We start from the raw sequence: 13,714 nt of genomic DNA, 5'->3' as shown, positions 1-13,714 counted from the left end.
ATTTTGGCCAACTGCTTGTTTTCCTTTTGACACTGCCACTGCCAGGGAGCATTTCACGATCTGGGCTTCTTCCAGGTTAATGGATAACTTACTTTTTATGAAGGAATTCTCCAGCTGCTACTGCAACAGGTCGGTGTGCCGAATACACTAAGTGATAAACATTCTCACAGTCTTCATTTGACAGAGCTTCTTCACTTCCACTGAAACAGGCAAAAAGCAACACTGAACTGAAACAGATGTTTAGTTTTAATCCCCTTACCTCCCATAATTTACTTCTGACAGCTACAAGACTGTTTCCTTTGAACAAAATCCTAGGCAGAGGAACTGACTTCAAAGATTTTTGGTTTGATTTCAAATACAGAAACATTTAAAGGCCTTGTAAGACTGAAAATCTGTCTGATGTTCTTCTCTCAGTTGTATCAGCATATACAGTAATTAATGTAAAAAAATTCATCACTGCTTACAAGTCTTGCCAACTTAATTACCATCACACTAACTACAGTATGTATGCTGCAGGATACCAAACACTTGTTATTCCCAATTCCTGCTGAGAGGGCAGGCCAGGCTAGGTGGTAAAATTGCCTCCAATACAGAAGTTGCAGAAATTCACTGGACAAAGGCAGCAGAAAATTAAATCACAGTTTAGATCACAGAGTGGGGGACAACTAGCACTGTGCATGTACCAATAAAAATCAACATATAATCACTTCAAGTTTGAATCATGATGTGGGTTTAGAACTACAATAATGCTGATAAAATAAAACATCCATCACTCTTACAGCAGTTACTGTGCTGACTATATACACTCATTTTCAATATCAAGGAAAGGAATCTGATCATACCATGCTGTGCTGGATTCAAAAATGATTGAAAGTTTATTTTCTGTAATTATTTGTTGACAATAACAAGTCAACTTTTACTCTTCTTGGGTTAACAACATAGCTGGAGCTCCATAGAACTACAGAATGGCCTGGGTTGCAAAGGACCACAATGCTCATCCAGTTCCAACCCCCTGCTATGTGCAGGGTCACCAACCAGCAGCCCAGGCTGCCCAGAGCCACATCCAGCCTGGCCTTGAATGCCTGCAGGGATGGGGCATCCACAGCCTCCTTGGGCAACCTGTTCCAGTGCCTCACCACCCTCTGGGTGAAAAACTTCCTCCTAATATCCAACCTAAACCTCCCACGTCTCAGTTTAACACCATTCCCCCTTGTCCTGTCACCATCCACCCTCATAAACAGCCATTCCCCCTCCTGTTTATATGCTCCCTTCAAGTACTGGAAGGCCACAATGAGGTCTCCCCAGAGCCTTCTCTTCTCCAAGCTAAACAAGCTCAGTTCCCTCAACCTTTCCTCACAGGAGAGGTGCTCCAGCCCTCTGACCATCTCAGTGCCCTCCTCTGGACCCACTCCAAGAGCTCCACGTCCTTCCTGTGCTGGGGCCCCCATGCCTGGATGCAGTTCTGCAGATGGGGCCTCACAAGAGCTGAGTAAGGGGGACAATCACCTCCATCTTCCTGCTGGCCACCCTTTTTTAACGCAGCCCAGAACTCAGTTGGCCTTCCTGGCTGCAAGTGCAAACTTCTGCAAATTCTAAACTTAAGACAGATTTTGAGTGTGTGCTTTTATGAAATACAGGAAAATTTTCACTTTTCAGCAGTATTCTTGAAAAATGTGACAGATAATGGAACTGTAAGTATGTTCTATCAACGATATCGCTGACACTGCATATAGGAATAGTATTACTTCTCTCTGTGCTTAGTCAGTGTTCATCAGAAACATCGCCATGACAGGACTTTATACGCCTCATTTGGTTTTTGTTTTTTTTTGTTTTTGTTTGTTTGTTTACAATTATTTTTAAGTGGTCATTCCCCATCATAATTGTTCATAACATCTTTTCAAAGCTCCTACCTGCCAGAATACTGCCCTGTGCTGTTTGATGTGACCCATATCCTTCAGCTCCTAAGTGTATCAGCTTGCACCTATCTATGTTTTAATCACACAACCAAAGAGAAAACAGGGCAGGAAAAAGGGTGAACTGAACAATTTTGCTTTAGGAATCTTACTGTACTTCCAAATGATCCTAATAACAAAGGAAAAAGATATGTTCTACATCTTGTTTGTGATCATATTTATAATGTTTGCTTTAAAAACAGAAAAGAAGAGATTCTCCTTCTTAACAAGTCAAATATTACAATATCTGCAAAGCAGTGTTACCCCAGGTAAAAAATAAATAAATAAATAAAGCCTATACTTTTTTTTTTTTTTTTAATCATGAAGAAATGCTAGTCTAATCTTTCATCCAATTTCTGCATGTCCAGAAAGTGGGGTGAATGAGTATAAAATATGATGCAGGAATTCTACATATGTTTGTAGCACATTTCAGTGAGCTTAGGACAAGTTCCTCCAGCAGCACATACAGGAGCCTGCTGTAATCAGCTTGCCCTTAGAGACATATTGTTTCAAGCAGTGTAGGCAAGGGATGATTAGACACAGAATGGAACTTTGTATCAGGGATGCCACTGTACCTGTGTAAGGAAAAGCCAGGACCTGGAAGCACATATCCTGCATGGCCAAGTGTTTTAAACTGCAGATCACCAGCACTTCCTCTCCATAACCCCAATCAGGGTATTAAAGATAGCATCTTCCCTCTGTCAGTTTATTTGCTAGATGACTCTGTTTTCAGCTATGCTAGATAATGAAATCTCCTAACACAAGACCTTTTTTAGTTACTACTGAAGTCATTTCTGCAGATATAACCACGTGTTTTGGGAAAGACAATCATTTTGCCCCTGGCAAATGGTATAAATATCCACTGGCATTTTTCCTCAACAGTAAATGCACCAAAACAAACAGCCTCAATAAATCACTTCACCTATTGTATTTCCAGGAGATCTAGTATTTTATTTTAGCTTTGTAACTATAATATTACATATTCAGTTCAACTTAATAGTAAATGTAAAGTAATATAGTGAGTTCACAGCACAGGTGAAGAAGCTTAACTACATAGTACTGGTTTAGGTAACTTTCAGAGGGAATTTTAAAAAATACTCACTGAAGTATTAGTGTGACTAATCGAATGGCTTCCACAGCAACGTCGTATTCCTTATCAAGTGTCATTGATACAATGCGATCCTGGAAACGAACGTTATTACAGGGATGAAACAAGAGCACACAAAGAGCTATCAGATTTAGAAGTCCACAGACATAAATACTCCTGAGGAGAAAGATCTTTCAGCAGCACATGTGAAAATCCTTTCATATCACTCAATCATCAAACGTACATCTTAGAAAGCTTGTACACATGAATGGAATAAATACTGAAGAAAGCAGTCCTTCTTCTTGTATGGTTTCCAAGAAGCAAGTAAGCAAACTTTGAAACTGGAATGCTGTTCTGGACTGGTCTGGAAGAGAACTAACCACACACAAAGAGCAAGTACAAGTATAAAACTCCTTTTCTATCTCTAAAGAAGGCCTGGGAGAGAAGGGCTCTTCTTGCCCGCCTATAGGGCAAAACGTACTCCCTGATCCTGGAGTCTTGGAAACGGACTGATGTGACAATATTTCCTTATCCAAAAAGACCATTCACTCAATTTTACCAACAACATCAGGCCGAGAATCAACAGCACAGACATGATATTTCTTATCTTATTGCCTGAATCTCTGTGATGGAACCTGTCAGACAGATACTACAGCCTTTGAGACCCTAGCACCTAATGTCACTGGAAGATGAAATTTCAAAGGTTTAGCAAGTTACAAAACCCAGCTGTTCAATCTTCTCCAACAGAAATTTTCCATGCAGTGGAATAGGTCACATCTGCATTTATAACCTGAAATATTAATTTACACTGTGAAGATCACTTTGCATTATGTATTATCACTGTGAACAAGATAGGCTGAAGAGTAAATCCACCTCTTGTCATTCAAGACATGGAGACAGCATTCTGCAAAAGTCAGGGATGAGGGGCAGCAGTTAAGCTGCTGCAGCTAAATCTGATGCTGACTTTGTTACTGACTGTAAAAGAATTAACCCATATCTTTTCTATGTAGAAATTAATGTTTGCATTAGACAGGACTTCCTGGTAGAAAACAAAAGTGTCTTTGATGGATGAATGGATGAATGTGGACAAAGCTGTTTTGTTTTCTGCGTGGACAAAGCTTACTTTTGAGCTTATCAACTATGCCTAGCAACACAGAAATGCCATAAAAAATATGTATCTACCTCCTGTCTGAGAACTGCCATCGTTACATCATTCCCACAGATATCTAGAATATGTTACAATATTAACAACCCAATGCAAGTAATTCTGGAACAAATTAACTTATGCCAGGAGATCTTGAGAGAGATTCCTATTGATGGCTTGAATTGATTAAGCTGAATCTCAGCTGAATGTGCAGCTTGATTCAGTTTTAATGAGAAAACACACATAAGCAGCCATGGAACTGAGAACAGCATTTAGCATTTTTCTGGAGAGCTATCTATCATTTCTGGCTGTCCTGAGATCTTAAGCAGACAAGATTTATACAGGCATTAAAAAATTAGTCTGAGGTCTGCAGCTTCTACTGTCTGTTACTCAGGTAAGTCACCCACGAGAGGAAATTTTGTCTTTACTGCAACAGACACAGAAACTAATTTTATGAAATTATAAGAATACAAGCACTGAAGTGAACATACAAAATGATATATTTCATCTTCCACTTTGAAGTCATACCTAGCTCATTCCTGATGGATATTTATTTAACTCACCCTTAAAAACCTCAAATGAAGGAGATTCCATCGCTTCCCAAGTAGTCTGCTGTTATACAACTACCAGTTTGGACAAAAAGCCTTTCTTAAAATCCAAGACTTAACTGCAGGTTAAGTATTTTTTTCTGCAGGTAAGCATTTTTTTCTTCTCCATCTCTCAAATCAATGTGGCAAAAGGCAGATTACCATTGTTATATATATATATAACAATTATATATATATATAATAAATATATGGCAATGTTTCTCTATTTTGTGCTTTTCTAGTTCCAAGTGGAGGATTTAACTATAACTGCAATGACAAACACAACCAGTGAAGCAGTATAACATCAACAGAGAGAAGTTTTTCAGTCTGCTGCACAGTACTTATAAATATTTAAGTATCCACTTCTTTCCTAAACAGCATTATAATCATGATTTAAACAAAAATAAATTTCATTGGTCGTTTCTTTACCACTGTTTTCTGTTCTCCAAAACACAAAAGTGATGGCAGAAGGTGCCTGCTGACACGGTAGGTGCTCCAAAGCTTTCTTCACAGAGCATGCAAACAGGAGCAGTGACAGCATTTCTAACTCATCTCTCCAGATAATTCACTCGTGCAATAAAGCAGTTATGCAAAAAAGTGAATTAACATCCACATTCTCATTAAGATATTAAGCAAAAACTCAGCGTGTTCGTGCTAGTTTAAATGAAAAAAGAAAAAACGAAAAGGGGGGAAAAAAAGGAAATATTCTTCCAGTACTCATCTCCTATGCAGGCTAATCATGGCAAGCTAATTGTCTAAAAATGCAATGCAAATTCCCATTACAGAGGTTCTATTTAGCTCTGCAATGTACTGTGGTGCAGATCAGAGTTCTTCCAAACACAAGCACAAATTGAGCAAAAAAATCTGTCCTACAGATTGCTTTTTTAGTTTGTTACTTTCACATTTATTATAGGTGTGAAACACTCTGTACAAATCCTTGAAATTCAACAAAACTAAAATTAAATTAGCACAGGCAGATTAAATAACAACAATGAATAAAGAGCAATAATACAAACAGATGAATAATCACCTTGGCAAAGTCAGACAAATCTTAAAAGATAAACACTGTAAAATTAATTTGTCTTAACCTCAGCAGTCAGGAACAGTTTTGCATTTAATATATATGTCAAGACCACAACACAGTGAGAAAGATAACATGATTATTTTAAGTACTCCTTCCAGAAATTGTACTTCCTCTTACCTTGAATCTATTAGTGAACAGCTCCAGTTTTGGAAATAACTCTCTGTTGGTATACAGACTTTGGAGAGCTTTCAAACACTTCAACCTCACTTCACCTTGCTAAATAAAACACATTAAGATTAGCTGATATAATATCCTAATCAAATCCACATGAATACCAAGTAATATCATTCTGTAATTTGTTTAACGTTCATTTAAAATTTTATGCTAATGTGTTACCAAAGCCAAGTTGCAATTCACCTAAAGACCAAAAACCACGTGTGCAGCTGCCTGCAAAGTTAATTTTTTTATTTGCATACACAAAGAATTTAATGTGCCATCACATCAACTTCTGTATCTGTTTCCCTTTCAAGTCACTGCACAGTTCAAAAAGACCAAAAAGGCTGTAAACAAATAGAAAATAAAGACATCTGATTTCAATGTAGTTGGTGAGAAGACAGTGCAGCAATTTATCTTCAGACTACATATGTTTTCCTCCCAGTACCTGTTGTTTCAAATCAATGTACAAGAGTTGAAAATGACAGAGCATAGTCTATACGTGGCACACAAAAACAAGTCAACTCTAAGCCACTGTCTGTCCAAACAATAGGCATAACAAACACACACCAGACTTCTTTCTCTGCAACTTTCTAAAGCCCATCATGGGCCATGCACAGGAAGGATGAAGCTCCCTCAGCTCCCACAGGCTGAGGGAGCAGGCTGCCACCACAAATACAATGCATCTAAGCCACAGCCTGAGGAGCCACCAGGAAGGACGGCAGCTCATGTTTTGCTGTCTGAGGCATCCTCTGGGCAGCAGCTCACTCCTAGTGACAGTTTTGATAGGGACTGCTTCAATCTGGTTGGCTGTAGGCAGGAAACACAGACATCGTGCCTATGGATCACGGTTTGTCAGGAATGCTGGAGATAAAGGGGAGGGCTGGGAACCCTGGGCTGTCCACGTGGATGTCCACATTTTCTGTCTGGCTGCAGACACAGCTCAGCTCATCTGTAAAGTCCTGGTAAGTGACGTGTTCTTGTCAAAAAACATATGGAGGTAGCCAAAAGGTTATTTACACAAACCTGACTCTCGTTTCTAAGCCTATTCTGTAATCAAGTCTGTATTTAAAATCTAAAATCTGAGTGAACATTCAGAGGCAGAGGTACAAATAGAAGATAAAAATCCATTTTTTTCCGTTTCCACTAATTTCAAAAATTGCAACTGAAGAGGGAAAAAAGTTGAAAGGAGAATTTGCAGAAGAACTTCTCATTGAAGAACAACTGTTCCTGACAAATCATCTCTAGTTCTGTGAAGAGTTTCTAAGCACTCATGTTCTACTAGAGATTTTTTTATTAACTACTGCAGAGTAAGTCTATGGGATGACAGTTCTGTTTATATGATCTACTGCAAAATCTTTCAAGGTACAGAAAATAATTGTCTTGAAGAAAAAAGTTTATGTGGATGTCATCAACTGATAAGTAAACAGAGAAATGCTGCTTGTCATTCTTTTTTTTTAATGGTACTTATTGCCAAGATACCAGAATTGGTGTTTCCTCAGCTGTGAAATCCTGGCATTTTGAAAGGCCAGGATCTCTGGAGTTATCACTAATCATTAGAAGAGGATGTAAGCTTCTTACAGCCTTAGCTTACTTAGCAGCAGAGGATCTGTATCAGTTTTGGCACATAATGAACATTACAGAGCAAGAGTAAGGCAGCTGCTCTAGTTACAGCTGCCCTGAAGACTGTCCTGCTTGTAAGCAGATGTCCTGATGTTCAGTGAGTGCTGGAGTCTCAAAATGCAAAGCTCTGAACTGGTCAAAGACAGAAAAAATAAATGCCACAGCAACAAGATTTGAGACTTGCAGTGCAGCTACTGGCATAGCCAGTGGTGATGTGACTGCTCACTTCACCAGCACCACAGACCAGGCTCTCAGAGGTTAGTTCAGGCTTTACACAGAGGGTCTCTATATGACTTAGGGGAGCAGACTAACCAAAGGAGATAGGAAGTGCAACAGTGAACATTTGGTACTTGCATAGTCTGCCAGGAGACCGAAGTTGAGACATTAACAAAGGCACAATGAAGCCAGCTAATCTATACTCCTGCTGCTAACCAAATCCAAGGAAGAAGACAAGTGACTGCAAAGCTAGGGGAGCAGAAGTGGAAGAAAGAAAGATACATGGTCCCTTTGGCTGAGAGCAAAGGCACAGGAGACACAAAGGCAACCTCTGTTAATGACTGCCCTTCTCAGCAGGCAAACAGCAAGAGGACTTACTGTCTCTTATAACAGAAAGGTCTGTTTTTAAACTGGTGATCACGGTTGGAATTCATCACTCTGGAGAGGAAGAAGTACAACAGTTTGCTAATCTTGTTACGAAGGTTTTAAAAGAGTCATGGAGATTAGTGACAGAATCCCACGATTAAGCATAAATAGGAGTGACCTGGACAAGAATGTAAAAAAGGCAAAAGTGAAGCTGTATGCACAGATACTGCACTGAAATCCAGAATGAAAGAGGGGAAATGATCCACAAACCATCAATATGCCCGACAGAAGATGTTTACTGTGTAACTATGAGAATCATTCCAAGTACAGAAAGTGAGCATTAATTTGAGATTCTAACATGCCAAATATTTTTTGGAAAAGAAACACAGCAAGAATTTCCAGCCTAGGAAGGGTGGAAATATTCATGTTCAAATAATTCCTAAGAAGTAGAATATGAAGGAAAGGTACAAACACACTGATGCTGGACAAGGACAGAAAGAGTCTTACGTAACCAAGAGATTAACTTATTTAACTAAACAACTCATTAGGAGCTCAAGCACAAGAGTGATAAATTTTTTAAAAAAGAAAGAAAGAAAGAAAGAAAGAAAGCAAAAAGGCCCAAGCACAGTAGGGTTAGACAGAAAAGGCAAGAAAGAAAGCATTCGGTAAGTATGTTCACAACACAACAAAGCAAAGTTACTTTGCTTTGAAGGAAATAGCCACTTTCTTTTTGTTAAGTGTGAAGTAGAAAAAGAAATAATAAAATTATACACAGAATCTTTAGCTTCTGCAAGGAAAAACTATTTAGTGACATACACAGCCAAGCATTCAAAAAAGCTGCCAGAGAAAGATGAGGAAAAACCAACAGTTTGGACATTTTAGGAAATTTTTAGAGAAATATTACAGATCTATTGCACCGTAAGTAGGAGAGGAGTAAGCAAGATTATTTCCCAGGTTAGCTCTCAGGCAGATTTTCTTGAATTCTGAGTTGAAGGTTATGTCAACCTAAGAAAAGAAGTATTTGCAATCATACCATACCTGTAAATCCCGCTAAATAAAATGAGCTTTAGCTTCTCAACTACTTTTGTGTAGTAGCATCTATGCTTTACATACAGAAAAAACAAGTCTGAAAGAAAAGTCATTTCCTAAGTAAACAATGGACAAAACAGCTGCATTCTCAGCATCCTAACTGCTACGATCTTCTTTCCTTCCTCAGTTTCCTCTTCCAGAAAAACTGCTGTGTTTCTCTCCATCCCATTTCTGGGACACCTGAGCACTGCAGAATCCTGACTTCGGTCACACTGCTGTCAGCTCTATGCTTATCTCTTTCTCCAGTCAAACTATTCCTGTAATTCTCCTTCTCTAAAAGCTGTTTAATTTAAGAAAGATAGTAAAAATACATAAATAATTATCTAACATTATTTTTCATGAATATCTTCGCATTAGTAATTGTTAATACTTTTATTTGCACTTTGAAATTAGTACTTGAACCAAAAACATCAAGTGTTTAACAACACTGTTAAATAACAGACATTTCTCATATTTCCCTTATTCTTTTTTAAATAACCTCTAGACACTTCTAACAGTAAAGCAAAATTGTCCCCCCTGCTAATGAAGTGAAAAGCAATACATCTGCCCCAATGCCAGCAGTTTGGGATACTCCATACTTCTACGGGTGAGTCATGCTCTAGTCAACATTTTCTTTAATACAGCTTCCCCAGACCCAGGGCTGTCTAAGCATCCAGAGACACAATTATGTTTTCAGAACAGTTCCATGCATCAATTCAGCAGAAGTAAATTAAGACTGCACAGATAAACTCCTTTTATTAAATGATTTTTTAATGCAGCTATATTCCAGGTTAATCTATTTTTAACTCATGCTACCAGATCCACAACAAGGAAAAAGTAGCCTAAAAGGAGAGAACTGCAGAATTAGAACCCCCCCCTACAGATGCTCATTTGAAATCCAGAGGATTAACACTGCCAAAACTTTCCAAATTACAACTAAATCTTTCAGGCAATGACAATGAAAACCAGGCTATTGAGAGATCTTGTGCTTTTGGAAAACCTGCATTTTTTAACTCTTTTCTATTCAATTTTATTTATTTATTTTAAAATAAGTGCTTCCCTTTGCACTTCCCTCCTCAATGTCTCCATCTTTACTCACTTTTTATCTCTTGGTACGAGCGAGTTTCAGCTACCTCTGACACTTCCATTCTACTTTCAGCCAGCCTCCTCCAATACAGTAATCATACACTACATCAATAAAAAACACTGCCTAGCATGTACATAGGGATATAAACAGTCTGAGTAGCTAGTAGAAAACCCAAGCGTGGTTGCAGGCCTCCAAAAACAACTACTAGAAATCAGTAGAACTGGAAGAGCAATTTGATGATGCTCCTCTGTACTTGGTCCAGATGGAATCCCCTCCTGCTTTTTTTTTTTGGTTGTTATTTTTTTTAAATGCAACGTTGTTTTTAAAATGCAACGTTGTAATTCAGAATTTGTCAAATATGAAATGATGTGCTAATTTTGAGATACCAGAGGTAAAATATGTTCATTTTTCAGTCACATGCCTAGATCCTGGCCTGAAGTTAAGCTAACTGAAGGATGTGACAATCTTCTGGACACAACACAAGAAAATGCTGGATGCAACAGATCACACTGTGAGAAGTTAACACGAGTCAGAGACAGCGCCTGGAGGAATGGCTAGATTTCAGATGGTTAAAGGGAGTTATGTGAGAAATTGCTGGACTTCACAGATACTAGAAGGGATTGGGAGCTGTGAAGCGCAGCACTACCATTGGAAGTGCTACAAAGAAAATGTTTTGCTCAGATTTGAGCATGTTCCAGAGATGCCACTGCCGATTTTAGGCATGCAGACACAAATGTAGTATAGTGTCACTAGAGTACAGTTTGGAAACTGCACATTTAGAGGGGAAAGCCACTGCCTGTCTGATGTCTCCAAGCTCCAAAGGCTACTCTTAACAAGTACACTGCTGGTCCAACTCAAGAGGAGATGCAGATTCCTGTCAGCAAAAGAATAATCAGTAGCACAACCTCTTTCTCTTATTGAAGAAGCATGAAGAGGGTTGAAGTAATATCCTTAACATTAATAAACTGTACAGAGTTACTGAAGAAGTCACCTTTTTAAAGGAACATGTCAACTACTTGCTATGTGAGACAGAACACATTTGCAAACTTTGAATTTTTTCCAGCAGCTCTTCTATGGAAAAAAAAAAAAAAAAAAAGAGTAGTCTAAACCATGATGCCAGGATTTAATGAGCATTTCAACACTATATGTAGGTCTCATCTGTTTTTCTTGGACACTGCAAGCAAAACAGTTTAGTGTAAAACAACTATTTGTAGTGGTTTGAGTGAGAGTGGGAGGATGTCTAGTCCCATTTGCAGGAAAAAAACATACAGCAGTTTAAAGTCCTGTTCTACTAGCATTGGGAAAGTGCTGCTCTTGCAGGAATCAGGTGGTACCTTGCATCAACAAGAAGCATTTTGTTCATACTTTCAGTACAAAAGAACAGCAGTTAGTTAGGAAAGAACCTCCAGATCTATATATTTTTCATTTTGACCAAATCTTTCAATTCTTTTTTTTTTTTTTTTTTTTAAATACAAAGCTATCTTGAAGAATCTCTCATGCAAGAAAGGTATTCCAAGATTAACTCAAGCAACCCCCTGAGCTCTTCTAAGCTGGCACAAAGAGATAGACTTCAAAAAGTCCTCCCAGGTAGAATTGAAGAATGCTTCAATGGCAGAAAAATGCCCTTTAAAGGTGGTTGTAGCTGAAATACCTAAAAGCCTAAAATAGTAAAGGGTGATTTACTAGGAATGCCACTGTTGGGTTAATTCTGGGACCCAGAGATTTCTGAGTTTCTTTAACTACTGGTTAATGTTAATGGAAGAGTCATCTGGAAAATCCTTTTTCATTCTGCTTCAGATGCAAAGGTTCTGAGGAATGAGTGACAAGATGTCTTTAATAAGAAGAAAAGCAGCATGGAAAAAAATCTATTAAGACAGTCTAATTCAGACTGAAAAATAAAAACTACACAAGCGTATGATTCAGGATGACTGTACCCTGACTTAAGTGAACATATTAAAAAATGCTGGTTGAAAGACAAATGACCAACAACAAAAATGAACTACCTTTTTATAAATCAAAGATGATACACTAAACATGTGTTAGGCAGTGGAAGGCAGTATGCTCTGCTGTGTACAGTAATACAAAATACTTACCCTGTCATGTAGTGTCCAACCAACGTATTTTAAATAACTATCATTCAGGAATGCATCACTGTACATTTTCATCCAGACACCAATTTCTTCAATACAGACAGCTCTTATCTCAGCAATGGCATCACTAGTAAGAAAAAAGAAAAAAAAACAACAGATTACAGACATACCATTTAGCTCTAATTCCCATTGCTCCAGCCATATTTTGCTTTCATTTGGATTTAATGAACCTCACTAGGTCACCATCCTCACTCACTGACCTACCTAATCACCTCAGTATCTTTACATTCAGGTATGTTTCCATTATCTCAAAAAATTCTCACTCTAGTTGACTTCTTTGTCTATTAATCTTTCTTCTCCTCTTCAAGCAAAATTACGAATCCAAGTGCCACAAACCTCTTCTCAATAATAATTTCTGAAACATTATCACCCTGATTTCCTAAAGAGGCTTGACTCTCCAGGTAGAGATCCAGAATGTCAGGTAGGAAAAGTTATCTGATGTAACCAAAGGACCCCGAACAAAGTGGGGAGAATGGAATTTGATTACTTGCTTCATCCAGCATACAAAAGCCCACCTAGATTTTCTTAGAAAAACTGTACATATTTTAATCTTGATTTCTGCCATTTTTTCTTGGTTTTTCTGCATTCTGACTGTGACAAGTGATGGAAGAGGCAAAGACACATCTCAGACAGATTTATCAGCTGCTTATTGAGGTAGGGCAGCAGGAAACTGTCTGGAGAAATCACCTAAAGAGTTCAGAGATGGAAATGACTTCAGTCTGATTGGCATTTTCCTGCCTGATTGACACAGAGCATGGCATATTTACTAATAACGAACGACAGCCAAACAACAGGAAAAGGGATTGGGGCCATCTGGCCCTTTGGTAATTTCATCTTTCAGACATCTGTTACTATGAGAAATTGCTTGTGCCATTCCAGCTGGCACTGTTTCACAGTTCCAAATTTCAGCTATAATAAAAGAGTAACGTACAGAGCTACTGTGCTGAAGAAGGGAGTGCCCAGTGCTTTGCAAACGCTGGCCTTGCTTATAACTGAGAACCCCATTCTGGTGTTTGTTTTGCCTTTTTAAAAAATCTTTTTGGAAAAGTAATAAACACTGATTTCATTCTAAAGCAGCACCAGAGCCCAAAACCAAAATATAATTTATGAAAGCTATTCATTTCAAGCTTCAAGCAAGAGAATAATTGCTATGTAAGAGCAATTGTATTATTCCTGAAGTCTTCAATTCCATGAAAT

General features: G+C 38.3%; 1 protein-coding gene across 4 annotated transcripts in view; it reads right to left on the bottom strand.

The window, feature by feature from the left end:
• Positions 1–13,714, bottom strand: part of STAG1 (STAG1 cohesin complex component) — a 164,764-nt gene that overhangs the window by 49,851 nt on the left and 101,199 nt on the right. For all 4 annotated transcript variants that reach the window (XM_090147033.1, XM_090147031.1, XM_090147032.1 and 1 more), the window contains 4 exons: positions 12,461–12,584; positions 5,972–6,070; positions 3,055–3,134; positions 93–200 (listed from right to left, as the gene is read on the bottom strand). In XM_090147033.1, coding sequence (XP_090003159.1) covers positions 93–200; positions 3,055–3,134; positions 5,972–6,070; positions 12,461–12,584 — 411 coding nt within the window. The remainder of the gene's footprint in view (positions 1–92; positions 201–3,054; positions 3,135–5,971; positions 6,071–12,460; positions 12,585–13,714) is intronic.

The sequence above is a fragment of the Phasianus colchicus genome, chromosome 10, assembly GCF_987193195.1.
Source record: "Phasianus colchicus chromosome 10, bPhaCol1.hap1.1, whole genome shotgun sequence".
In the NCBI taxonomy this organism is placed as follows: domain Eukaryota; kingdom Metazoa; phylum Chordata; class Aves; order Galliformes; family Phasianidae; genus Phasianus; species Phasianus colchicus.
The sequence above is the reverse complement of the archived record's forward strand: the minus strand, read 5'-3'. Positions and strand labels throughout refer to the sequence as shown.